Consider the following 26,165-nt stretch of genomic DNA (forward strand, 5'->3'; position numbering starts at 1 on the left):
CAAGCCCTGGGCTCAACCCTGCAGGGGGAGCAGGGCACCGCAGGAAGGAGGGCCTGGAAGGCGAACCTCACTCTCAAGGCCTCACTGCTGCCTGCCTGTCCACGCACTTGGGTGGTTATGTGGGCTGGGAGGGCAGCTAGCTGGTGAGAGTTTGGAGGGGGGCTAAGTTTCCTAGCCCAGCACCATCAGGGCTGCCGGGGGGACTGCTGGTCTCTTTGGTCCTGTGCATGGTTAGGGCTCTCGGTGTCTTCCACAATGATGCCCCATCGCCTCAGTGGGTCTGGCACCATGTCAGGGGCACTAATGTCTTCCAGTCTGGTACCGCGGCAGCTGGAGCCCTCCACGCCGCCTGCCTGCCTCTGCATAGTCCAAGTGGCAGTGCTGGCACTGCACCAGGAATGCTGCCACCTCCTAGCCTTGTGCAGTAAGAGCAGCCTCTCTATTTCTAGGTCCCAGTGCATTCCTGGGTGCACCAACTTTGCTGCTAGTGTTGAATAATTCTAAGGATGGAGACAATCACTCAAGAATGAATTATTTCTACATTCACTGAGTATTTAACATTAAAAATAAGCTAGTAAATCTACAAGCTTGCACACTTTCCACATCTTTTTCCTAATTTGATGATGTTCAAATACTTGTCTTTTTGACTATATCCAGGATTCTAAACTGCAAATCCAGTTTTAAAATCCTTGTTAAGTGGGGAAAATTCATGTTTCACCTGATTTGATAAACTATACTATGTACGATATGATTCAGATGTCTGAATACCAGTAAATGTGTCCCAAAGAATTCTGGAAATATTGGAAATAACCAAGAAAATTGGTGTCTAGTGTTTTAAGCCTACCAAAACTGTTTTTTCTTTAATTTTGTTGCATGTCTGTGTTAGTGCCCCCTTCCCAGGGTTTGGTGTCAGATTGGTTTGGCTTGAATTCTGTGGTTTGAAAATGGTTCTGTTGATCTTGCAACACTGTGTTATTTGATCAAATAGGCTTGAATTCAATTCACTGATTTGACATAGGGGGAAAGTACTAAAACCAGTGACAGGATTGCCTATTGGCAACAATGGGAGATGCTGCTGTAATGCTTACTGGATATAATGAGACCCAAGGATTTCAAACTAGCCTGGGCTCTACCAAAATGCATTATAGCAAACAAATTTGCAATGAAAATGCAGAAAAGATATTGAATGATGGACTCTGGGTCCAGGTAGACAGACCCCAGATTGGAATGATGGTGCCTGGAACTGGAAACAGTGCTTAGACGGGAATGACAGACTCTAGTGGAAAGATGGCCCTGGAAGTAGAAGTGTTTTGCAACTGAATGATAGCCCATATGCAAACAGGGGCTGCTCTGGGGCCATCATCCACTCTGGGGGTTACCATTCTAGTTAGGTTTGCCACACTGCCCCATGGTTCTGCTGGAATTCTGTTTCTGCATTGGTTCTGTTGGCCTTGTTGGTTCTGTTGGCCTTGTTGGTTCTGTTTGCATCAGGAGGCCTTTGGCCAGTGGTTGCTTTCTTTATTCTTGTGCTTTCGACTATAGAAATAACAGAAATTTTACTCCCATATGAAAAAGTGGAGGATGGCTGGGGGCCATCCTCCACTTAGCCCCACAGTCTTAGCCCCACAGTCAGAACACTTTTTAAAAAGTGCCATAACCACAGCTAAATCAATTATTCGCAAGTTTGAAAATATTTTTCCTCACAGAAATCTCCTCAGAAATGATCTTGCAGTGTCAACAAGCTAGTGTCCTTCTCCTGCAGTGGCAAAAAGAGGACTGAGGGGAGAGTGTTGGCTCGTCCCACATCACGTGACTTTGGGCGAGAAAGTCACTCTGTAAGGGGAGGGGCCAGCACTCTTGGGAGCTTTTTTAGCTTTCAGCTGGCTAGTTAATTCTCCATGGCAGGCCTGCGATTCCGCAGAACCCATGTGGGACTGCACAGAAACCACGAAGATGAATAATGGATCCAAATAACAACAACAACAACAACAACAACATAATAAGACTGGAATCCCTCCTCCACAAAAACCTGGCTCCAAATATAAAACTGATGGGGCTGTGGCTAAAGATGTCGTTCTGAGGGGATTGCAGTGCAATCACTGGAGCCTGACAGGGGTCAATTGTGGAAGCAATTGGCAGAAAAGAGGAGGGGTACGCAAACCCCACCTCACTTTTTCTACCCAGAAGTCCTAGTGAACTCTTGGGGCCGTCTCCAATCCTTTAGGGAATTAGTCTCCCCGGATTACAGGCCGTCAGAGTTTCAGGGCAAGAGAACATACGGTCATTTTCTTTCTCTCTCTCTCAAAATAACCTGCTTTAACCCTCTTCTATGATTTACTTACTGCAAGTGAATGCAGTGGACTGGGTGGAGGACAGCATCTAGAAGCCTCAACGAAAGCCATTACTCAACGCTTCTATAAACAACAGCAAGTAATGAATCTGAGTTGGGCTCTGCGTCAGGCTGCTTTTCGCCTCTCTTTCCCTCCCCCTCTCTCTGCCTGAGCATTTAATAACGTAGCCACCTCGATTTGGGGCAGGCTAATTTTCTTAAGTAGAAGAAGAGAACTTAGATTAACTAACAATAGCTTTTACATCGGTTGTTTTGGTTTCTGGAGATAAGAGCTGTGATTGGTAGGATCTCGCGAGAACTCTGCACCAGGACGAGACTATTGGCTTCACTGACTTCAAAACGTCATTTAATAGTGCCAGGAAATTCTGATATGCAACCAGCTCTTAAAGGACACCTTTTTTGGCTACACTAAATTCAACTTGCTGAAAAGTTTCTGTTCAAGTTCTTTAGTTCTGAACTGCCCTGTTTTTAATCTTCGTGCTGTTTTTTGGTCTTCTGTTTTTTTTTCATTCTACACTGAAGAACGTCAGAGGACTAAACAGACTTTCACTTTTGTCTAGGATTGTATTTGCAATATTGTCTGAGCTTGGCTGCTCACTTATAAGCCTAAAACATGTCTATGTTAAAAAGAATGGCCCATCTAATAGAGAAACAAACCCAAGATTTTAAAGCATTTACAGAAGGTTTGCTTAAGAATATTTTCAAGGAGATCCAAGACGGCAAGGAAGATGTTTTTAACAGGATTGATGGACCAATAACAGTGGTTGATGACAGCACTAAACAAGGTTGGAAATCATCAGCAGAAGAGAAATCTGAAATTTTGGAGATGGAAAAGCGGGTGTCGGAGCCTCTCAGAAAACATGACTTCTCAGATAAGGACACCCTTTTAAAAAAGGCATACAGGGGGAACAAAGTCTTTGAAATCTTTTCTTTATTCTTCTTCTGTACACTTTTAAGGCAATATAATTGTAAATGCTGGAAATGTCATGATAAAGTAGGGGAGGGTTTCCCTCTTTTTTTCTTTATTAGTGTATTGTTATAGGGCCAAAGTTCATATTGTTCTACAAGAAATGTTCAATGTTAAGTATTTAATTCAAACCTGAAAATATGGTGTTGAATATCTGTCAGGAAGGCTCTTCGACTGTGTTAAAAACCTAATTTTCTATGCAATCACTTCAACAAGGTTACATTTATAGCCAACAGAAAATTAGTTGAAGAACTGTGGGAGTATAAAATGTTCTATAGGTGGTATGTGACACCAAAAGTGATTGCTAAAATTGCTAAAAACTATAACAAATGTTGGAAATGTGGTGATAAAGTAGGTTTCTTTTTTCATATGTGGTGGAAATGTGAAAAAGTTTATAAGTTTTGGGCAGAAGTTCATATCATTGTGCGGTAAATGTGGGGTCTTAGATTTCCTATGTAGGTTGAATCTATGTTATTAAGTATATCTCCGCAGTGCCTCCCAGCCCAAACTCAAAGCTTAACTAAAAGGGGACACTTAATGGAGGGGGTTTAAGTGTAACAAATGAAGACTATATTTTATTATTCTTTGTATTAACAACTTATACTATCTGTCTTATTTCTATCTTTATGAAAATAAAAAATATATAAAATAAAAACAAATATAAAACTGATATTTGGAAACTGAACAACAAGGAATAGGGATATTGTTCAGCTCTGCAATATGCAAAAAATACTGATTTCCACCCCGCCATGATGAATAACCTAGAACTTTGTTATTGCAGTACAACCCAAATTATTGCTTTGCCATCTTCAGGATACCCACTGCTGGATTTCTGTTGAAAAACATATAGTTGACTTTTCTTCAAGAAAGCATGAGGAAAAAGGATATACGTGCCCCAATCTATGTTAAAATAACATAAGGGTTTTGCGCGCTTTTGACAGATCACTCCTAGTTCTTAAGAATACACCTTTCATGCGGACGAACAAACTTGACAAAGAATGACAGTGAAAATGTAATTCATGTATTACCCTTGAGTCCTCTTGCACCACAGGAGCTGGATCTGCAGGAACAGGAGAAGGAGTCTTCTCTACTGTTTCCTCTTGAGTCGATTCCTCCAGCACTGGCTCGGGTTTCTCTTCCTGGGTCTCTGGTTCAGGCTCCTGTTCTGGTTCAGGTTCAGCCTCCTGTTCTGTCTCCGCAGCTGGCTCCTCCAACTGCTCCTCCAAGTCATTGCTGCGGAAAGGAAATCCTTTCACTATGGACAACCATTTAATGGAGCGGCTCAACAGCAGCACTTAATAGTGTGTGATTCCCGTTCATATAGCCTCATGCAGCAGAGTCCTTTGTTAGGCTAAATTATTCTTTTTTAAAGAAGTAAACATAAACACGTCTTTTCTTATACTTAATTGGAACAAGCTCATGTAGATTTATGCTTTTCAAATAAAATAAATATCCATGTAAGGTCAAAAGATACTTGACTTTTGTGACCCTCCTCCAAAGCAGATTTGGAGAACTGATGTTTGCAAATTAAACTTTTCACAGGCACTATCTTAACACAAGCCTGCGGCGCCGCGGACTAAATAAAACACTAAGCCCTTGGAAGGCGGGATGTGTCCGGGATGAGGAAGGGTGCCGATTGGCCCCTTCCTCCGGACAGACTATTGGAGGGACCAATTGGCAGGCGCAAAGCGCCTGCCAATTGGTCCCTCCGATTCCCCACCGGAGCAACTGTGAGCTGCGCGCAGCGCGGCTCGCAGTTGCTCCTTTGCTGGTGCCCTGACGCGTCGGGAGGCGCAAAGCGTCAGGCCGCCGCCTGACGGAGCCCCCGGCAGTCGCGTAGAGCGCGGCTGCTGGGGGCTCCCTGCCCAGCGGCCTGACACGGGGAGAGGCGCGAAGCGCCTCTCGCCGCGTCAGGCCGCCGTCCTTGGGAGCCCCCGCCAGCCTGAACGAAGACAACACTGGGAAAAAAAATGGCAGCCTTGGGAGCCCCCGCCAGCCTGAACGAAGACAACAACGGGAAAAAAAATGGCGGCCTTGGGAGCCCCCACCAGCCTGAACAAAGACAAGGCCGGAAAAAAAAATGGCCACCGCTAGAAGACACCGCAACCGCAGCCCACAGCACCAACACAGCCACAGCACAGCGCACCCGCAGACAGCAACACAGCGCCGCCGCCGAGACAGGGACGCCGCACCGCCGCTGCCTGCCCTCGCAAAAGGCCTCTTACAGGTAAGCCACCTTCCCTCACCCTACCCTCGCCACTCCCTCGCTCTGCCCCTGCCTGCTAGCGCCCATTGTATTTATTATACAATGGGCTTTTTTACTAGTTTAGATAGAAATAAAATCCCTAAATCAGATATTTCCTAAAACAATATACTTAGCAGCCTGTTCAATGATGTTTTAAAATTTTTAGAAATCGGCTTTAATTTGGTCTTTGTAATTGACTTAAATAATACTTGAAGAATATCAGTAAACTATTTTAAAGGTTTTTTTTAGGCTCAGTTTATCCAAATCCACACCCCTACAAGTAACATTCAAATAGTGGGTGAAGAAGTGAACTTACGTAATTAGTTAAGGTGAGATACCATTCTTCAGGAAACAGGTTTTTTTCAGCTAGGGCAGTCAACAGTAGTAGACAAAATAGCCAGAAGAAGTGTGATGCTTGTGTGAGAATTTACCTGACAGACTGCTCATAGTAGGCTGCAGAATCATCAGCAACGGCCTCAGGGGTTTGCTGCCTTTCCTCAGGTTCTTCTGTCTCTTCCTCAGATTCTAATGGTATCAACAGCAGGTTTGATGCATTTAGACATTTTTAATATAATAGTCATATAAGCTCAATTTGCAAATGAGTATCATTGCAGCTAACTGAAATACTTGTTTAATTTGACAGTATTTGTACAAAATAGAATGCGGCCTTGCATTAGTTTCAACCCTCACACCTATATAGCTCATGAATGTTCAAAAACACTTATATCCCACACACAATCCCATGAAAGGATCGGAAATTTGCAGGGGGAAAGGGAATAGAGAATCAACATTTACTTATTAATACCATTATCCCTCCAATCTAATAGTTCACATTACTACACAAGTAACAAGTAGATATTTAACAGTTAGATTTGAGTCCAGAGGCTTTTAATATTTTCATGGTACAGGTTTTCAACAAAGTTCCCTTTGTAAGATACAAAGCTCATACCCCAAAAATCTTGCTAAGATGCTACTGGACTCTTATCTAGCTGTTTTACTAATGCAGCTACTTTCTGAAATCAATATATGATACCATGTCACGGCTTTCAGTACTAGCTGGAGCTTATAAACACTTTATAGGCAGCTTTCCTACTTTTTTACTATTGAGAAACCCCCAAAAGATTCTTCAGACTTCGAGAAACCCCAGAAGTGATGCGATCATACAGAATATGGTTGGAAAGCATAGCTGTGTACACACCCACCTGAGGTCCCTCCTCTTCCCATCCCCTCCAGGCCCATCATTGGCCATTTTGGGAAGGGGTACAGGTTGACATTACCATATATAGTCATACCATCCAATAAATGTTTAACATTAAAAAAATTAGTTAACCCCCAGATATTTGGAAAACCCTTCTTAAGACCATCCAGAAATCCCAGGGTTTCAGGAAACCCTGGTTGAGAAAGTTTGCCTTCAGATTACAACAAAACATCAACGAGTAGCTACTTTAGCTTTCTTCGCCAAATCAACCTCTGCCACAGTTCCCAAATGATAACAAGACTCCTTTAAAGTGATACACTACTACTTGTATTGCTGATGTTTAAGGCCTGCTTTTTTGGTCTGAAATAAATTTGATGATGTTTCCTTTTAGTGATGAGCTTGAATGTACATCTTTAGGGTAGATCTTTTCACAATTAATCTGGGAAGGAAATTCACTAGCAAAACTCTAAAGAATACAACAAAACACATTACTTACCCTCAGCAGGTTCAGTATCTAAGTCACCAAACACTTCATCCTGATAGCGGAAAATGTCATTATGGACATAAAACTTGTTTGCAACAGATCCCTGCAGACAAGGAACAACAATCAATCATCTTCATGAATTGTGGAACTACGATAGTAGTTTTTACTCTATCAACATAAATCTTCTTCCCTTGTTGGCCAGCTTTGTTTTGCTTCTTTGTCATACAAGAATTTCCTAGCCATGACTTCCAATCCATAGATGTCCCCAAACTACGCTTCACCCAGTGCAGAGTCATTTCAGACACTGGGAAACAAGATTCACTAATGTAACAGAGCCAAAGAGAAAGACTGATTAAGAATACTTCCACAGAAGTTGAGTCGGTAACATGTTCACCGCCTACAGCTATTTCACTACTGCATTCAGTAAACCAACTGAACAGTTTCTAAGGAAGTAACAAACAGAATAACTGAAAGTGGTTGCCCTTTAGCCAAATACAGGCACACTAGCACTCCAACTTTACCATCAAGAAACAGCCATGACTTACCGAAGAGGATCCTTCTCCCCTGGAGTATGGAGGACATCTGCAAGGATGGGTTTTCCCTATGGCTTTTCAGGGAGGCAGGGGTTAATTAAAACATCCTCCCTCACTTCCTGTTCTATGTGCAGCGTCTCATTCCCTAGTCTGGACACTCCAAAAGCCATAGAATAACTGAAAGCAGAACTTATTAACCTTAAACAAATTATTTATCTTAATTTGTAAACTTTTTTGTTATAGAAAGAACAGGAAGAAGAAATCTGCTGCGTTTCACTAGGCTTACCTGTCTCTTGCTACCTGAATAGTGTTTCATGTTCCGGAATCAGATTGGGAGGGCCAGATGTCCTCCGTACTCCAGGGGAGAAGGACCCTCTTCGTTAAGTCCAACGGTGGTTCATGCCCTGGATGGGAGGACATCTGCAAGGATGGGCCCTTCTAAAGCCTAATATGCCCAGGTTGGGACTTTAGACTGGATCCAGAACATGTTGCTAGATTCACCTGCCAAGTGCAGCATCAGCTAAACTGTACTGATCAATCTTGTAGTGTCTGGTAAACGTGGCGATAGATAGCCATGTTGCCCCTTTACAGACTTCTAGAACTGATGCTCTGTTTACAAAAGCTGCATTAGTAGATGCACTGTGAATGGGATGTGCATTGATCCCTGTAGGTATTGACAAAGTGATTTGTATGCCTCAGCCATGTAGGGTCTCATATTTCTATTGCCTTGGATATCTGTCTGATATTCGGAGAAGTTACTGAAAGGAAAACATTATCAGATCTTATGCTTTCTGTGCAAATTAGATAAGTTTTACAAGTTCTCAGAACCTCTAATTGTATCATTTTCATTCTGTAGGATGTTTTGGATCCAGTCAGACTAATGGAAGAATGATTTCTTGTGATCTGTGTACTATGATGTCTATCTTAGGTCTGATGGTTGGATCTGGGCATAGCACCATCTTGTCCTTGTGAAAGGCACATAAGTCTGATCCTTTGGATAAGACTTCCAATTCTGACATGCATTTTTTGATGTAATGGCTATAAGAAATATCACTTTCATACCCAAGTGTCTTAAACTCTTTGTGACAAGCTCAAATGGAGCCTTTGTCGGAGCTTGTAAGACCACATTCATTTTCCATGCTGGGGAACTATGTATCTGTAGCAGGGCTTCACAGGTCCCCCTTTGAGAAACTGAACTATGTGTGGAGGTGGGAAAGTTGAAAACCTGTAGACCATCAGTCACAATTGCTGTTATTTGTCTTCTTAAGGTGGCTGGTTTTAACCCAGAGCCATCAGGTCTTATAGGAAAGTTCAGAATCATTGTTACTGAAAGCTTTAGGTAAATTCATTTTCTTTCTTCTTCCTCATCTCACAAAAGCCTTCCAGGTGACAATGTAAAATCTATTCTCTCCTGGAAGCTAGGATTGTTCCTACAACCTCCTTTGAGTACCCGGCGTTGGTTGGATGTCTCCGTTCAATTTCCAGATGGTCATTCTCATCCCGTTTGGATCTGGATACCACAAGGGATCCTGATGCAGTAGGCCTGGCATCTGTGGAAGCTTGAATGGTGGTTCCGCTACCAGTTGTAGTGTAGTTGAGAACCAGGGTCTCCTGGGTCAGCATGGCGCCACCAGGATGACCGCTGCTTTTTGTTGTACGATTTTGCGTAGGAGCAAGGGCATGATAGGGATCAGCAGGAATGCAAAAGGCAGCCCTTCTGGCCAATCTGACTTTGGGGCAGCTATACATGATGGAATCTGGGCATTAATCTGGGTATCTGATAGTTCTCTGCTGATGCTAGTAGGGTCCATGATCAAGGTCCCAAACCTCTGTACTATTAAACCTGAAAGTCTGTTTTCAAGTGACTACTCTCCTTCTCGCAGGTCCTGCACCTTAGCCAGTCTGCCTGCATATTTAGGATTTATTTGATGTGTTCTAGCTGAATTGACAAGAGATTCTTTTCTGACCACACTAAACTCATGGTCACATCCTTCAGAAGGCTCTGGATTAGGAACCCCATTTGTGGCTCTGGCTACTATGTTGTCCATCTAGATCAGCAAGTGTCTGTGTATTGTCAGAACCCCAAGGTTTCTGCCATGAATTAGTATTGAGTGATGAGCCTATCTGTAATCATTTTGAATGCCGTCTGCTTTTTGTAACACTTGTAGAATTAGACAATGCTCCAAGGTCATTCTTGCTGTGTATCTCTATGCTGGCTGGTTTCCCGGCCTTGCACCTGCACTGGGTGATATTGTGTCTATGGGAGATGCGAGCCTTGGGGCCTGGGAAAGGCGGGAAAAGAGGGTTAAGAACTGGTGTTTGACCTGTATTGCTCAGATTCGGCTATGCGAGTCCAGGGAGAACTGCATTGAATAAACTTTCAACAAGTGAAGTTTTTATTTCAAGCCTGTCATTCTGACCCACTGCTTGAAGTGTTGTATTGCCAGTAGGATGGCTCTCACATATAGCACGTTGATTGGTAGGGTTGCCTCTTCCTTCGTCCAGGTCCCCTGGACGGTCATTCAGTCAAAGACAGCCCCCTCCACCAATCTTTCAGACTCACATCTGTGAAGATTTGAAACTGTCTGGACACTGAGCAAAAACCCTCCTGGATGAGATTGTTTGTTCTGCACCACCAGGTGGAACTCTATTTCAACTGAAGGTTGAGCTTGACTGACCTGTCTTGTCCTACTTTTATGAGGGAATGATATAGCCTGAAAATTTTTTGTATCCCCCTTGCATGCCATTTGCTCTCTGTATCCACCACTAATAGGCCCTGCGCACTTTCCAGAGTCAGCAGCGACATGCTCTTCTTCATCAGCTCCCTGATGACATTCTGCATTTTGAGGAACTTTTTCTCTGGAAGAACATCTTTTGTAGTGTTATCTATGATGCCCCCAAGTGGAGAATCGACTGTGTTGGTGAAAAGATACTCTTACTCTTGTTGACCAGTGAACCAACGTCTTGTAAGTTCTTCTGCACTTATTCTGCGACCTGGCTCAAGTACTCGATCTCACAAGAACTTCACAGAGATATGGATGCAAGTGCATTCCTGATCAGGATTAGGCTGACCAATAGCTTAGAGAAAACACTCTGTGCACTCACAAGGTCGAATAGGAGGGCTCAATACTGGTAGTGATCTTCCCTCTGCAGAAACAGATAATCTGCAGTGTGGTAGGTAGATGGGTATATGAATGTACGCCTCGGTGAGGTCCAGAAGAGTTTAGGAATGCTGCGTCCTGAAGGGATTCCACGATGGAGCAGAATACTTCCATGCAAAATGTTTGTTTTTTGTTTTGTGAATCTCAGGTCCAGGATTGCTATCCAATCCCCATTTAGTTATGGAACCGTAAGAAGAAAAGGGTACACTTCAGCAGAGTGCTCTGAAATGGGAACTACTTTGATTGCCTGGAGGGAGCAAAGGTGATCTATTACACAGATCAAAATCTATTTGCTGGAATGTACTTGAATTCTATCTTGAAATCTTGTTCCACAGTATTGATTTCCCAGTAGTCAACCTGTGGAACGTTCCATTTTTCTTTTAATGTCAGGTGACCTCCCACAGTTGGTCTGCAGTCGTGCTCTGGGCTGGGCGCTGTCCTCTATCTACCTTGTCATTTCTGTTACCTGTGCCCCTGTTTCATCTTGGGCAGAAGTTGCCTCTTCTTTGCCCCACTTGGAAGTGTGACCACAATCCTCTGCAGTTGTCTTGGCAAAGGTGCTGTAGTGTAGAGCACCTTGCGTCCAAAAAGGAACCAGGGGAAGGTCTGTTATCAGTGTTGCGTCTTGCATATCTAGGCATCACTTGTATCCTTTCTTTTGATGAGGATACATTCCAGGGCCTCTCTGAATAGATGATCTCCCACAAAGAGATAGGCTGCCATGACATTTTTTTTATTTTACCTCTGAAGGCCATGCTTTTAGCCAAAGAAGCCTGCTTGCCACAGTTGTGGACACCATGCCCTGTAATTAAATATTATGCTGTCCAGAGTTGTATCTGCTATGAAGGAAGCAGTCTTTAAGAGTCTATTGACTCCTTCAAGAACCCTGGTGCTGTCAGCTGGCAACTGCTGTCTCAAGTTTCTTGCCCACACAATAGCTGCCCCGTTCAGGATAGAAGTTATTGTTACTGCTCTTGCCGTCATTGCCATTGCCTCATGCGCTCTGTGGAGTCCCATTGGATCTCTAATGTTTCCCTCTCCAGCCTAAGAGACTACACCTGGAGATTGAATGGCCACCACAGGGACATCGACGGAAGAGACCTGAAGTACTTCTTCACCATATTTGTGAAGATTGTAAAGACTTTGAATAAACATAGATATTAATTAAATGTTTTTGTTTATTTTTAACTCTGATTTCAGTTTTTGGAGAAAAATAGAGGGAGGGGGTGCAATTTTGGGGCAGCCTCTGCAGTATGGAAATGTCCTCTACATCCACAGCTGCCCTGCTCTTTTTAGTTTGGCTTGCTTGTGTATCAGGTTCCTCAGATTGTTTAAAATTGACTGCTGCCATGCTATGGCTAACATGTACTGGTAACTATCCTGTTTAAGGAACCTGCCAGACTGATCTGGAACAGATACCTCCTTAGTGATTTCTCCACCTGAAAGAAAATCTGAGTTAAGTCATAATGCACAGATGCACAGGACCCCCTCTTTCTGGCAACTTTGTGGGCCAATTATGGGAACAATCATGGCCACAGCCAATATTATACTCTTGCCCATAAGAGCTAGTTGAGTAATGTGAGGAGCCTTCCCCTTAAGAAATATGACCCTCATTCTGACAAAAAAAAATCCAATTTCTTGTCTCATGGTTTTACAAAAGATAACAGGTCATCACTGAAGGGGTTTTTATCCTCCTGACTCATAGAAGCCTCGATGGTTGTCCACGGTGTCTTCTGGAGTCACAGCAGGATCCGGTGCTGCAGCTGCACCTTGCTCAGAAACTCTGCTGGAATAATCCTTTGCTGTGCTCTTTTAAGGCCGCCAGGCTGGACTGGGCATTTATAAGAAGCCCTGAAGGAAGAAGAGCTACCCTCACCTGAGGCGGGTGTTATTGGGCCAGCTGAATTTTTTTCCTGAGCTTTCTTTGCCTCAGTTGGAGCGAGGTGCTCACAGGGCGAGTTGCCTCTCTTTCCAAAGCCCCTAAGGTAGCCTGGAGCTTGTCTGCTGAGAGGAAATCTTCGTTGTCCCAGAAGGACTCAATCAGGGATGAAAGGAGCTTAGCTGCAATGAATAAGGCTCTCAAAATGGCTGCTGCAGCTCTTTGCCGCCAAAAAGCCACTAGCAGGCCTTTTCCTACTGCTCTCACTAATCTCCCCTCCAGGTGGTTGTTAGGCGCTAATCTGATTGGCAAACAATGAAACTGGAGGTCAGGGGAGACGGGAAGGGGTGGAAGGAAGGAAAAAAGGCTAGAATAGTTGAGCGAAAATGATTTAGAGAAATAAAAGTAGCAGAGACCTATCTCGAGGCAGGGGAAAGTCCTACACTCAGAACAGGAAGTGAAGGATGATGTTTTAATTAACCCCCTGCCTCCCTGAGAAGCTGTATAAAAAATCCATCCTTGCAGGTGTCCTTTGATCCGGGGAGAGAACATCTCTTGCACTGCTTACTTGACCATCACAGTGAATGCAGTTCAAGTGCTTCCTTTAATCATTTTGAAGAAGATATAAGAAAAGCCATCTCTTATTTCTAAAGACTGATTTGTAAAGTTCCAGTTTAAGTACAGGATTATGCTGCTCTCCCCCACCCCCGGAGGCGGTCCCCGACCAGATGAAGGTTGGGGACCGCTGCTTTAATCCAGTGATCCCCAACGTTTTCAGGCCGGGGGATGGTGGAGAAGAGGGAGAGCGGTGCTCACTGGCGGGCACAAACATGCAGGCGCGGAGCTGCCACGCCTGCGCGTTTGTGCCCTTGCCTCCCCCTTTCGCCGCAGCTAGGCTTGAGCGATTCCGCTGCCAAAGCAGCTGATCGCTTCTAGTGCAGCGGCCCGGTACTGAAGGCTCCACAGCCTGGTACCGGTCCGCAGCCCGGGGGTTGGGGAACACTGCCTGCTTTGCCTATGTTAACAGATGGGTACCCAAACAAGGGGAGATTCATAGACAGAAATGCCAACTCTTCCACCATGGACAGGTCCTGTCATCAGTGTCATGTCTCCCATATTGGACCATCTGGGTGAGAGTCAGCCACTCAGAGAAGCTTATGCTCAGCTTCTCTTCACCATGCATTATGGGATTCGAGAATATCACATCCTGCACAATGGCCCTCTGCTCCACCAGACGCTGTCAGAATTGAGGAAACACACACAAGTTAAGGAAAAAACAGAAACCCTAGAGCGGAGGAATGACTGAAGATGGCGCCGTACTAGCTGGGCTTCTGCCCGGCTCTTAAGCCATGCTGAGGGTCAGGAGCAATCGCACCTGGCAGACCTGAGCAGATACGCAAATCTTGCTCGCCGGTCACCCCAGGAACCGGGAACGGCATCCTGAGGGTCCTACAGATCCGTGGAGACTGAGTTCTCCGGATCGCCGCGGCATGTGCTCAAGGTCATGATGGCGCCCTTGTCGTAAATAACTTTCTAAGCCTGAAACGACCAGCTGACCCTACATTCTTCCAGATCATCTTTTACCAGACTGACAGGAGCTGAAGTCTGCAACAGTAAAGACTGTGAGTGTTCTGGTTTTTCCTTTCTTTTCCTCACAAGCTCTCCTCAACCAATTTACAAGTGAATCCTTTCGTTGAGTGGGAGCTCCCAGCTAATCACACCCATTCATCAAACAAAGAGAGAGCTTAAAGAAAAGAGAGACTTTAAAGATTGTTGGAGAGAGTTCAGTGGGGGACGCTGACTTTATACGGAGATCGACAAACTGATAATTTTTGATCGCTCGAGCTCCCGCGAGACCTCACGAGACCTTCTGTTTATAATTTGTGACTGCCTAGAACTATGGATGAATTAACTAAGGCACAGCTTTTCCATTTGTTATGCGAAGGGAACTCAAAGATACTGAAAGCAGTCAACAAGGTGGAAAAGGAAATCCAAAAGACTAAGAAAGAGCTTTTAGACAGAACCGACGGTTTGGAAAAAACAGCTGATGAAAACACAACTCAGCCAACAATACTTCAAACGAGAATTCAATGTCTGGAAGTTAATCAACAGGAGGGGGAGAGAGCTAGGGACGTAAAAATCAAAAGCACCTTGGAAGAACTTGGGAAAACAAGATTTAAGGAAGGAAAGCACTGAAAACCTGGAAGTCTATTTAGAGCAGGAAGTGATTTGGATCAACAAAATAAATAGAGTCTATTCAAAGGCGACAGCACGCAGGAAGCTATCAGGAGATATCTCTGTGCGACCAGAGGAAGAGATCCGGATTGACAAAGTATACAGAGCCTACTTAAAGGCGACTGCAAGCAAGAATCAAGCAAGAGACTTCTTTGGCCCTGACCGAAGGGCCAGAAATACTCTATACAGGAATTATCAGGCGACACTATGGAAAAAAAATACAATTTCATTTTCTGCGACCACCTGAAGGATGTGATGAACAGTGGAGCATTCTCCTGGTTTCCTGTGGTAAAGACAGCAGCAGTAACTTCTAGGTCAGGGCCAATATATGAAGGGAACTGATTTTATATTACCTAAGACAATAATAGAATATATTCTTATAATAGATTATACTCTCTTAGCAGAGTAATTGTTGATACATATGAAAGATGGTAATAACTTCTAGATCAGGATCAATAAGTGATGGGAACTGAATATGTATGCTAAAAGAGGACGGCAAACTATACTTCATAAGTATTAACAAGACAGCAGTAGTAACTCTTAGGTTAGGGCCAATATATGAAGGGGACCGACTTTATATCACTTAATAATAGAATATATTCTTATAACAGATTATACTCTCATATGTATTAACAATCATTTTGCTAAGAAAGATGGTAAAAACTTCTAGATTAGGATTAATATGTGATGGGAACTGAATATGTATGTTAAAAGAGGATGGCAAACCATATCAGCTGGTCGGTTTTTTTTCTCTTTTACTTTTCTGTAAATGCTTTTTATAATAATAAATAATAAAATTATTAATAATAATAAAAAAAGTTAAGGAAAAAACAGAAATAAAGTGTTTTCCCAAAGAAAAGTAAAGTAGAAATCTGGATTTGTTTTAGATCCTTCACCCCACTTTAAGAGAGAAAAATAGAAGTTAACTCTTCTGGAGTTAAGCCAGAAGAGGTTTAAAAGAAAAACCATTAAAGAACACCACGTTGGGAAAAAATTATTTCCCCCTGCTCCCAGACAGACTACTTTAAAGACAGAAAGTAAGACATGTCTGCTTACAGCAGGTGGAAAAGTCTAGCCCATGCCACAGACACAGCAAGGCTCTGATTAAAAGCCAAATGGTCTCCAAACTGGGAGGGGGGGAGCCTTTGGATGTCCGCCAGAAATGAGCAGCCAAAGACCTACAAGTAAGGCTGAAGGTCCTCTTTCTGCCTAGAACCACTCTATCCCACAAAATTATCTCCTTTCAAATATCAACGTACCTCTCTCCCCGCCACTCAATCCCACCGAAAGCAAAAGAACGCAATGCTCTCACGTGGCTTCATGGACTATATATACCAAGGCATTACCATTGAATACAAGGGGAGCACTAGTCTTGGCTAATGAAGATGCTAAGCCAGCTAAATGGTTAATCGTTGAAGTAGCCACGGAAACCAAAAGACAACCCTGCCAAGCTCCATCTATGCCAGAAGAGGGATTTTTGTGCAATTGATACGCTCAACATGTGTGTGCTGAGGAAACTTTGCCCCCGCAAAAGCCTGAGAATGCACACAGGGGTAAGACCTTATGTGGTCATTTGTGGTCGTCGGAGGCATGGCCATACGAGCCTTTTTCATGAGCCACAAACTACTGTTATAATGGTCAGTTCTTAGTCTGACGAAGAGTGCTTGCACTCGAAAGCTCATGCCGAATAAATCTTTGTTGCTACTGGACTCTGGTTTTATTGCACCCAATTTTGTGAGATCCATAGGTTGGCTTGTGCCCATCTCTACTATCAATCACCAATATTGGAGTTGGGCTGGTACAATCTTATCAGAACTTGGAAGCCACGTAGGGTCAGCTCTGCTTAGTACTTGGATGGGGGGCCAACAAGGTGGTTCAGGTTTGTTCTGCAGAAGCAGGCAATGGCAATCCACCCGTCTTTTACTTACCTTGAAACTCTACAGGGTCACCATAAATCAGTTACAATTTGATGGCACTTTATTTATTTATAGTCATATCTTTAGGCTGCTGCTCCCAGCAAGCCAGCTCATGGTGGCTAATAAAATACAATAAAAGACACAACCCCCCCCCAAAAAAAACAAACAAATCCACAACTAAGTCACAGCCAATCCCCTCCCCCTCTCCCCAATTTACCTCACCTTCAGGTGAAATGTTATAGGGAGTAAGGGGCCAGGTCATCTATTCAGCCTGACCTTGACCAAAATACTAGTGGAAGAGCTCTATTTTACAGACCCTGAGGAACTGTGTTGTCTCCGATAGGGCCCTATCTCTTCTGGGAGCTCATTCTACCAGGCAGGGTTAAGGTTAGGGTTGAGGCCAGACAAACTTCCTGTAGGCCCAGGATCAGCAGCCTGTGCAAAGCCACAGAGTGAAGAAATCTGCAGTGGACATAGTGAGACAATCCCTCAGCTCCACCAGACCCAGACTGCCCATAGCCTTGAAGTTTAATACCATTACCCTGAACCTGATCCGATATTCAACTGGTAACCAATGCAGCTGCCTCGACATTGGCTGGATATAGGCTCTCCATGGTGTTTGAGTGAGGACCTCAACAGCTGCAGTTTCTGGGTCAGGGACAAAGGAAGGTCCGCATATAGTGAATTATAGAAATCTTGCTTGGAGGGACTGATAGGGTGCTAGCAGCCTTGCTTGGCACAGGTGGGAAAATGCCAACTGGACTACTTTGGGGACCTGAGTCTTCATTGTCAGGGTGGCATCAAGGATCTCTCCCAGATTCCTGGCATGCACACACACACACACAGAAGGCCACCGATTAAGAAATTAATTAATCTCTCACCAATGAATGATTTAAAGCAGTGGTACTTATTCTGCAACTCACAGGAAGCCCAGTTTACAATTACCAACTACCAAAACATGTATTTCCTTCCCTGAGGCCTGCACTTAAGGGAGGCTTCCTGCTTCACATTTCCTAGAGCAGTGGCTTTTTCAAGGATGGACAATCTATCAACCAGAAGCCCCACTGGGCGAGGGTTTTGCTCACTTTCCTGAAATATGGGGCAGATGCAACACTGGAGAATGGTGCCCAGAAGAGCTACAGTCTGCTCCCACTATCTAAACAACACTGGTGTAAAGTTAGTGCAGTGGCAACTAAGCCGAAGTATAGGCAACACATGCAAATATCTGGCCACCTCCTATAAAAGCAACTGAGTTGTTAAAGAATCAAAAATATAGAAATGTTTCAAACAATGACAGAGGAGGAACCCTACCACTGGGCACCCCAGCCTTATAGTCTCAATTTCATCAGTTCCCCAGGATACCTACCTCAGGAGCAAGGACAAAAGTCTGCATGAATCTTCGCAATGGCTGAGTGTTATTAGAGAGCTCACCCATGACCTGTACTACAACACCATCATTAAGAGTGGCGTGAGCATCCACATGACGGATCTTTGTGTGGCAATCCTTAAAGTTCAGTGACAACACCTTCTTGTGAATATCCTGCAGAAATTATATTAACACTTATGAAAACTTTGCAAGAAGAACCTACGCAGAGACCAAATGGCGGTGTCATGAAAAGAAACTTCAGAGGAGTTTAACCTATCCTTTTTTGTTTAAACACTTCCCTAACAAGAGTACAGTTTTCTATTTTTATTTCCACTGGCATCACTTTCTCTACTTATAATACCACTAATATCCTAAAATACATTTTGTATACTAAACTAGCACATATCTGCTTTGAATCACTGAAAAATCACAAGGGTTAAATAAAATTCCCAGTATGAAATTTGATCTTAATGCTAGAAATTTACATTTCTGACAGACTTGTGCAGCATTAACACAACAGTATGACGCTAAATGTTGACCAATTTGAAATGCTTTCTGAATGCTTATACTGCCTTCATCACATTTCACAGTCAGTTACAAAGCAATTTCACGAATGCTTACAGACTGCCCATGGACTGCATCTGCTGGTTTTCCATTTGAATCCAAACCACCGTGGACGTAAGAAGAATTCTTTCCATAAAATCTACAAGGGAATCATTTATACACATTTCACTATGTACCAACTCCAATTCATAGGTTTTCAATGCAATAAAATGTTAGCATTATTATTTGTTTCAGGCACAGCAATCTCGTGGTTAAGAACATAAGCCCTACTTGATCAGTTCAGTGGTCAACCTAGTCCAGCATCCCATCTCACAAAGCGACCAATCAGTTCCTCTGAAGGGCCAACAGGACATAGAGGCTGGGATCTTTGCCTGATGATGCCTCCTGGCTCTGGGATTAAGAGGGTTTACCGCTTCTGAACACAGATGTTCCCTCAGTCACCATGGCTTGTAGCCATTAATATTTCTATACTCCATGAATATATCTAGTCCCCTATTAAAGTTTTTTAATTTCTGAGTACATCTCTATATCCTCTGACAGCAAACCCCAGAGTTCCATGATTTTATTTTCACTCCCTTTCCTAATAATCCCCAACACAAACTTTGCCTTTTTCACCACTGCAGCACAGTGTTGATACTTTGAGCCATCTACTATGACCCCAAGATCTTTCCCCCCTCAGTTTCATGCAGTTCAGACCCTTTTAGAATATTAGTGTAATCGTCACTGTGAAAACTGCATTTATTCCTACTGTTTCCTTCCTGCCATTTAAACAGGTTTTTTTAATTCTTAAGAAAGCCCACTCTCTTGTCTCATGACTACTAAACTTACTCAGAAATCTTTGAAGATAGATTCAGGAGGGTAGCTGGGTTGATCTAAAGCAGGAGAACAGGGCTGGGAGTCCAGTGGCACTTTTATTTATGTTTCAACTAGCCATAAAGCCTGTTGCATGTAGGGATGCAGCGGGTGCTAGAGGGCCTCCCTCCCAGGCCCGCTGCCTCCCTACCTGTCCTTTTTGTCACGAGCTGAGCTCCCTGTCTCTTGGGGAAATGGGGGCTTGGCAGGGCTCTCTGCATTTCTGCTGCCCTCCCCAGCAGCGAGCCTCACGGTAGGTGGCAAGCTGGCCGCGCACTGCGCTGTCGGCTCGGCTGTGCAGTGCGCCACGCGGGCAAGACACAGAGGAGGTGGCAGCTGGTCCCAGCTGTAACCTGTTTCCGGCGGCCCTGCCACCGTCACAGGGCCACCTTCTTCAGCCTTGGCACCGCAGCCGCCGTGCAAAGGGCCGTTCAATTGTCCTCTCCAGCCAGCGTGTGTGAGCCACGTGCAGCTGCCTAGTGGTGGCCGGCCAAATCCAGGGTCACCCTGGAGGTGGGACTTCAAAATTGTACAATGCCTCAGAGTCCAGCCTTCAAAGGAGCCACTTTTGCCTGCAGTTGGTAGGGAGTGGTGCAGGTGTGTCCCTCCTGGGCTATGGGCTATGGCCAGCCCTTACCAGCAACTGTTTGTATTCTGGGGCACAGACAGGCAGACCAGCATCAGTCCTGTGAGTCTGGAAAGGGCAGGAAGATCTAAATAAATATTTACAGCCTGAAACTGTAAATAGTGAACGGCTGGAGAGACATGGGAACTGCACTATGCCACAATTCCCAAAGGTCAGTCCTGTCCCACACTCAACAACCATTCCAAACCACAGGTCCTTGACACCCATATCTCCACACCCATGGCCTCATTTGCCACCACAACCTCCCACACAACACACACATTCATCCCCATGCCCTTACAGACTGGACAACTCCTCCCCTTCCTCTTCCCACCGTCAAGCTCTAGCGCCCGTTGTATTCTTGGATACAACGGACTTTGCCCCTAGTATATAATATATATAAATGGTTGAAGATTTTTAGCCCATGATTTCTGTAAGCAGCTCATGGCAGGTTACAAATAGCCAATTCCCCAATAAAAACCCATTAAAACCCCAACAATCCGAAGAAGTCACGGCTCTGCTGTAACCCCGCTCTTCTGGGCTAAAATAGAGGCCCTTGTAACACTTCTTTTGCTGAAGTGTTTTGGAAAAGCAAGCCTAAAAAGACTTGCTTATATTTCCCAAGGAGCTCTAAGATAGAGCGTATGATCAAGTCGGAAGCTCACCGGAAGTCTCAGGTCCAAGAGCAGTGGCTTCTAATCTGGAGACCTGGCCCAAGGTCTTCCAGTGGCTGCATATGGAAAACCCCAACAATCATTTGACCAAGCAGCAAAAGGCTCCTGGTCCCCACCCTCCAGACCAGGGGTCCTCAAACTATGCGACCCGCCAAGGACATTTATCCAGCCCGCCAAGTGTTTATGCTGCCGCTGGGTGTTTTTGCTGTCCTGCTTAGCAGCTGAATCGGGGGGGGGGGGGGCTGGAGCCATAGGCTACCTCAGAGTGGAGCAGCGTCCTCAGAGATGGTGGTGCTCACAGGGCTCGTGCCCCACTCCTCCCTTTGTCAGGCAGCACCCACGCATTGTACCCAGCCATGTCGGCGCTGGCGGAACACGAGTGCAACAGGGTAGCTAGCCCCCAGGGCAAAGCTCTTTCGGAGAGGCGGGCTCATGGGCAGCGGGTAGCAGGTGAGTGTTGGTGCAACCTGCCCAGGGTCAGCTGCCAGGAGAGCGGATGACTCGGCTCTGCAGAGCTGAGACTCATGGTTTCTACCCCCACTCCCACCCAAGAGGCTCAATTTACATAAAGGGGTAAGTGCAGAAGTGGGCCTGCTGCTCTCCCCTTTTCTTCCAGCTGTATAGAGCCGCGGGAAGGGATTAATTGTCACCTTTAGGGAGGCTGAGGTGGTCCTCAGGGTGGAAGAGCAAAGTGTTGCCGTTTGAGCCAATCAGCTTACGGGGTTTTTGCCACCCCACCCCCATTTGTACAACAGGCTTTCAAGCTCAATGGGTGCTGGCTCAGGAGCACGGAACACCTCAGGACAGGCTTGCTTGGCAAGCCAGGAGAGGGTGAGTTGGGAGGTGGCCTTCTTGGGCAGCTGGCTTTAAAAATGATAAGCACCCAAAAGCAAAGCCATAGATAATTGTTATCAAACGAAATAAAACCCTCTTGAAGAAGAGGGTATTTATAGTGACATTAAGGCTCATGTACCTTGCCTGTTTTAGACCAAAGTATCAAGAAAGGTGAATATGAACTTCAAACTACACAGAAACAATAATCCAGAAGTTAGAATTTAGCCATTGGTCTACAATGCTAGTCAGGCATGATTTGCACAGATCCCACTGCACATTGTCTGTGAATGTCAAGATATGGGTTAGGCAGGAGTAGCATTAAGAGAGACCAGTGGTACTCTTCTGGAAGCCCCCTCCCATCCCATGTCCACTGTCACATTTAAAGAACTTGGGAAAGGAAAGGGTTATTTCATTTGGCACCAATAAGTTGCTGGGGTCCCTTTTGATTTCTAGTACTCCCACAGCTTTCTGCCTGCCACAAAGCTTAGCACAACATAGAGACTCCAGATAGACACTGGAGATAAATCTATATTCATTGTATTGGAACATTATTTATTTTATTTATTATATTTATATACCGCCTTCCCCAGAGGCTCAGGGGCTTACTGGCTTATTCTGACTGAGGTGTATTAAACCAAGTTTTATTATGATACCTTATTACTGTAAATTGCCTCTAGCCTGCTTGTAGGGAGGGGCAGTAAAAAAATGAAATAAATAAATATTCAAGTGCCTCCAAGGAATAAGGTTCAGTACAGCAATATTTTCCACCCACCTAAACTCAGGCTTGCTATTAACAAATAGCATGGTTGTCACTGGTGATTCCAGGTTGCTGCCAGGGAATGATTTGCAGGCCTGATATACATGCATATGCCACAGCAAATAAAACTTTTAAAATGTACTGGACATATTCAATTCACTGTTAAATCAGGAGAGGAATGGGAAGGCGACTGTAAGCCGCTTTGAGCCTCCTTCGGGTAGGGAAAAGCGGCATATAAGAACCAACTCCTCTTCTTCTTCTATTAGGCCAGTCGTTTTACAAAGCTCCCTGCTTTGTTCTGTAAAGAACTATGCTCTTGGTATCTTTTGCACCAGACTACAACCCAGAAAATTAAGATAAAGTCTGTATTACTCTAGGTCTTTCAAAGGCACTCTTACCCAACATTCATCTTTTCTTTGCCCTAAAACTAACTCATAGAAAAACCTGTAAAATTAATCATCATTGTTTATATTAACAGTAATAAACTGCAGGAGTGCTATGGAAACAGCCTGTGCTTTAACAGAGGTCAGTTTGGAAACTGCGTTGATATGAAATTGAGCTACACAAAACACCCAATGGCTTTCTATTGAAAAAAGGTCTCTTGCTGATGCACCAAAGTTAAACTTTGTTTCATATGTTCTCAGTCAGAGCCCTTGAAGGAAAAAAAAAAGTTTCCCTCTAAGATCTATCAAATCACGATAGGACATAGGGAACAGATGTTACTGTTAGCTTGCAAAGTCCTACACACCAATAGGCCATAAAACCTTTGAAGTTACACAGATGTTTGTGGGGGTTTTTTATGTAGTCAATTTTTTAAAAGTTATTTAAAAGTTAAGGTTTTTAAAAAGAATCTTCTCTATTTTTAGATGTCTTAATAGCCAGACTACTAAAAACAATGTATAGAAAAAGAGAGATCATGACAAAAATTCAAGGCATATCTGGGTAACCAGCTGCTAATTACAAATAGTTTTCACTTCATATATCACAAAGAACTGTGTCCAAACAAGATTTTTTTTTTACCTGTGCAAGTAATCTGGTGCCTGATTCAGCAGGGTATAATATTGCCTCACGAACTCCCGCCCAACCAGCAGGGGACTTGGCTTCTCCATCACCATTTCTTTGGTCAACTGAAAACTAAAAGCAAAGCAACAAATAAGTAATAATGCACATAACAGGTCCAGTTTCTCCTTACCCTATCAGTTTTCGGTACTCATCAGGAGACCCTGATGAAAAGGTTCAAAATAGTGACTAATGCCTCATGCCAGAATGCAGTCAGGATCTAAGCTCATCCAACTAACTCTGCAGTCAACTAAAATTCACCTATCTTAATACTTGGACTGAAGCCAAGAAACTTGTCACAGATGACAGGGAGTGGTACACATGATTTTCTTTCTGTCTTTATGACTTATACAGCACTGAAGAAGGAATCCGGGTAACGGAAACTCTGGAGAAAGGGCACAGTGTACATAATGTTTCTTCTGTTATTTCTCTGCTGGTTAAGGACAGCTGATATTCCAAACCTACTTCCAGCATCAGCAAGATAATGGTGTATGGCTGGGCTGCCCATTACTGTAAATCTTTTACCAAGGGACAGAAAAGTTGAAAAAGAGGCTTTTCTCAAAGCTCTCCAAAAGATGAAATTAGTATCTGACAAAAAGCATTGACTCTCAGAAAGCTTATACCTTGAGAACTCTGTTGGTCCTTAAGGTGCTACTGGACTCAGATTTTTAAAATGATAAGCACCCAAAATTATCAAGCAAAGCCATAGAAAATTGTTGTCAAACGAAATAAAACCCTCTTGAAGAAGAGGTTATTTATACATTAAGGCCCATGTACCTTGCCTGTTTTAGACCAAGGTATCAAGAAAGGTGAAGATGAACTTCAAACTTCACAGCAAACAATAATCCAGAAGTTAGAATTTAGCCATTGGTCTACAATGCTAGTCAGGCATGATCTGCACAGATCCCACTGCACACTGTCTGTGAATGTCAAGATATGGGTTAGGCAGGAGTAGCATTAAGAGAGACCAGTGGTACTCTTCTGGAAGCCCCCCTCCCATTCCATGTCCACTGTCACATTTAAAGAACTTGGGAAAGGAAAGGGTTATTTCATTTGGCACCAATAAGTTGCTGGGGTCCCTTTGACTCCCACAGCTTTCTGCCTTAGCACAACATAGAGACTTCTTTCTAACACACACTGGAGATAAATCTATATTCATTGTACTGGAACGGATCTGTAGCCCCCCCCCCCCAATCAGTTACTAATTTCCCACTGATACATTTTAGTGCACCTCCACATTACAACACATACACTATACCAGAATTTAAATCAGTGTGTGAGAACATGTTCAGATTCAGCTCAAATGTTGTGTATTTTGAAGGCACCGTGATCATACGTGTTTACAGACACCAATTCTAGTTTGAGATACACAGTCCTAAGCCTTCATTGCTTTTGAAATAGTAATGCTTTCCTGCATTTTGCTACAAGGAAACAAGTTATATTACTACTGTGATAAGGAATAGGGGCACTGGTGAAATAGGGGCATTGGTGAAATCTGTGAGTCAAATCTGCTTGTATCATGTCAGATGGCGAACATTTGATGTGTTCATTGAATATTTTTCTAGGTAAGCTTTATTTCACTTGAGATATTACATGTGCATGTAACAGAGCTACTAAAAGAAGAGAATCCCAGCATGCATTCAAATATGTAAATTATAGCAGGACCTATTTTTAATTTCCCTTCCAACTATTCTAGATTAATAAAGAACCAGGAAATGCCAACACTGAAGTAGCACACAAAATGACCATTGAATACCTACCGTGAAGGGTCCTTCTCTCCTGGGGTATAAGAGGACATCTTGCTGGGTGAGATTCCACCGTCGGATCAAGGGAGGCAGGAACTTCACAGTTCTTCTTCCTGTCCCTAGGTGGCCTCACCCGGCCTCTTCAGTTCGCCCACTGCCATAGCTGATCGCAGGCATTTTCTTAACTACAACATATGACCTAGGAACCTCTTAGCAGAAGAAGAACGAAAGACATGTCACAGTGAACAAAAACGAAACAAGCACATTATGACATATCAAGACACATGGCGAGACTCTGCTCTGGGTTAACTTCCCGATGCCTTAAGGCCAGGTAAGCTCTTTTTCTTCGCTTGACGATGGCAGGGAGGGATCAAGATGTCCTCTTATACCCCAGGAGAGAAGGACCCTTCACGGTAGGTATTCAATGGTCATTCTCCTCCTGGGGCGAGGACATCTTGCTGGGACCTCCCATAGCAGTCCGCAGAATTTAGGGTGGGCCATCGTCGTCTGTGTTGATTACGTTTTGCAGCACTCTTCGCCCAAACGCCGCTTCGGCTGAGCTGTACACATCAATCTTGTAATGGCGAATGAATGTTGAGGCGTTAGCCCATGTTGCTGCTCTGCATATTTCGAGAATCGATGCTCTGCCAAACAAGGCTGCTGACGTTGCTGTGCTCCGTACTGAATGAGCTGTAATACCCCGTGGTGGGGTCAACTTCTG

General features: G+C 44.0%; 1 protein-coding gene across 4 annotated transcripts in view; it reads right to left on the reverse strand.

The window, feature by feature from the left end:
- The window catches only part of G3BP1 (G3BP stress granule assembly factor 1), a 67,603-nt gene that overhangs the window by 16,579 nt on the left and 24,859 nt on the right, over positions 1 to 26,165 (reverse strand). For all 4 annotated transcript variants that reach the window (XM_077326510.1, XM_077326509.1, XM_077326508.1 and 1 more), the window contains exons 2-7: positions 23,661 to 23,774; positions 18,956 to 19,037; positions 18,335 to 18,508; positions 7,257 to 7,347; positions 5,994 to 6,087; positions 4,346 to 4,550 (exon numbers count right to left, since the gene is read on the reverse strand). In XM_077326510.1, coding sequence (XP_077182625.1) covers positions 4,346 to 4,550; positions 5,994 to 6,087; positions 7,257 to 7,347; positions 18,335 to 18,508; positions 18,956 to 19,037; positions 23,661 to 23,755 — 741 coding nt within the window. In that variant the 5' untranslated portion in view covers positions 23,756 to 23,774. The remainder of the gene's footprint in view (positions 1 to 4,345; positions 4,551 to 5,993; positions 6,088 to 7,256; positions 7,348 to 18,334; positions 18,509 to 18,955; positions 19,038 to 23,660; positions 23,775 to 26,165) is intronic.

The sequence above is a fragment of the Paroedura picta genome, chromosome 3 (genome assembly GCF_049243985.1).
Source record: "Paroedura picta isolate Pp20150507F chromosome 3, Ppicta_v3.0, whole genome shotgun sequence".
In the NCBI taxonomy this organism is placed as follows: domain Eukaryota; kingdom Metazoa; phylum Chordata; class Lepidosauria; order Squamata; family Gekkonidae; genus Paroedura; species Paroedura picta.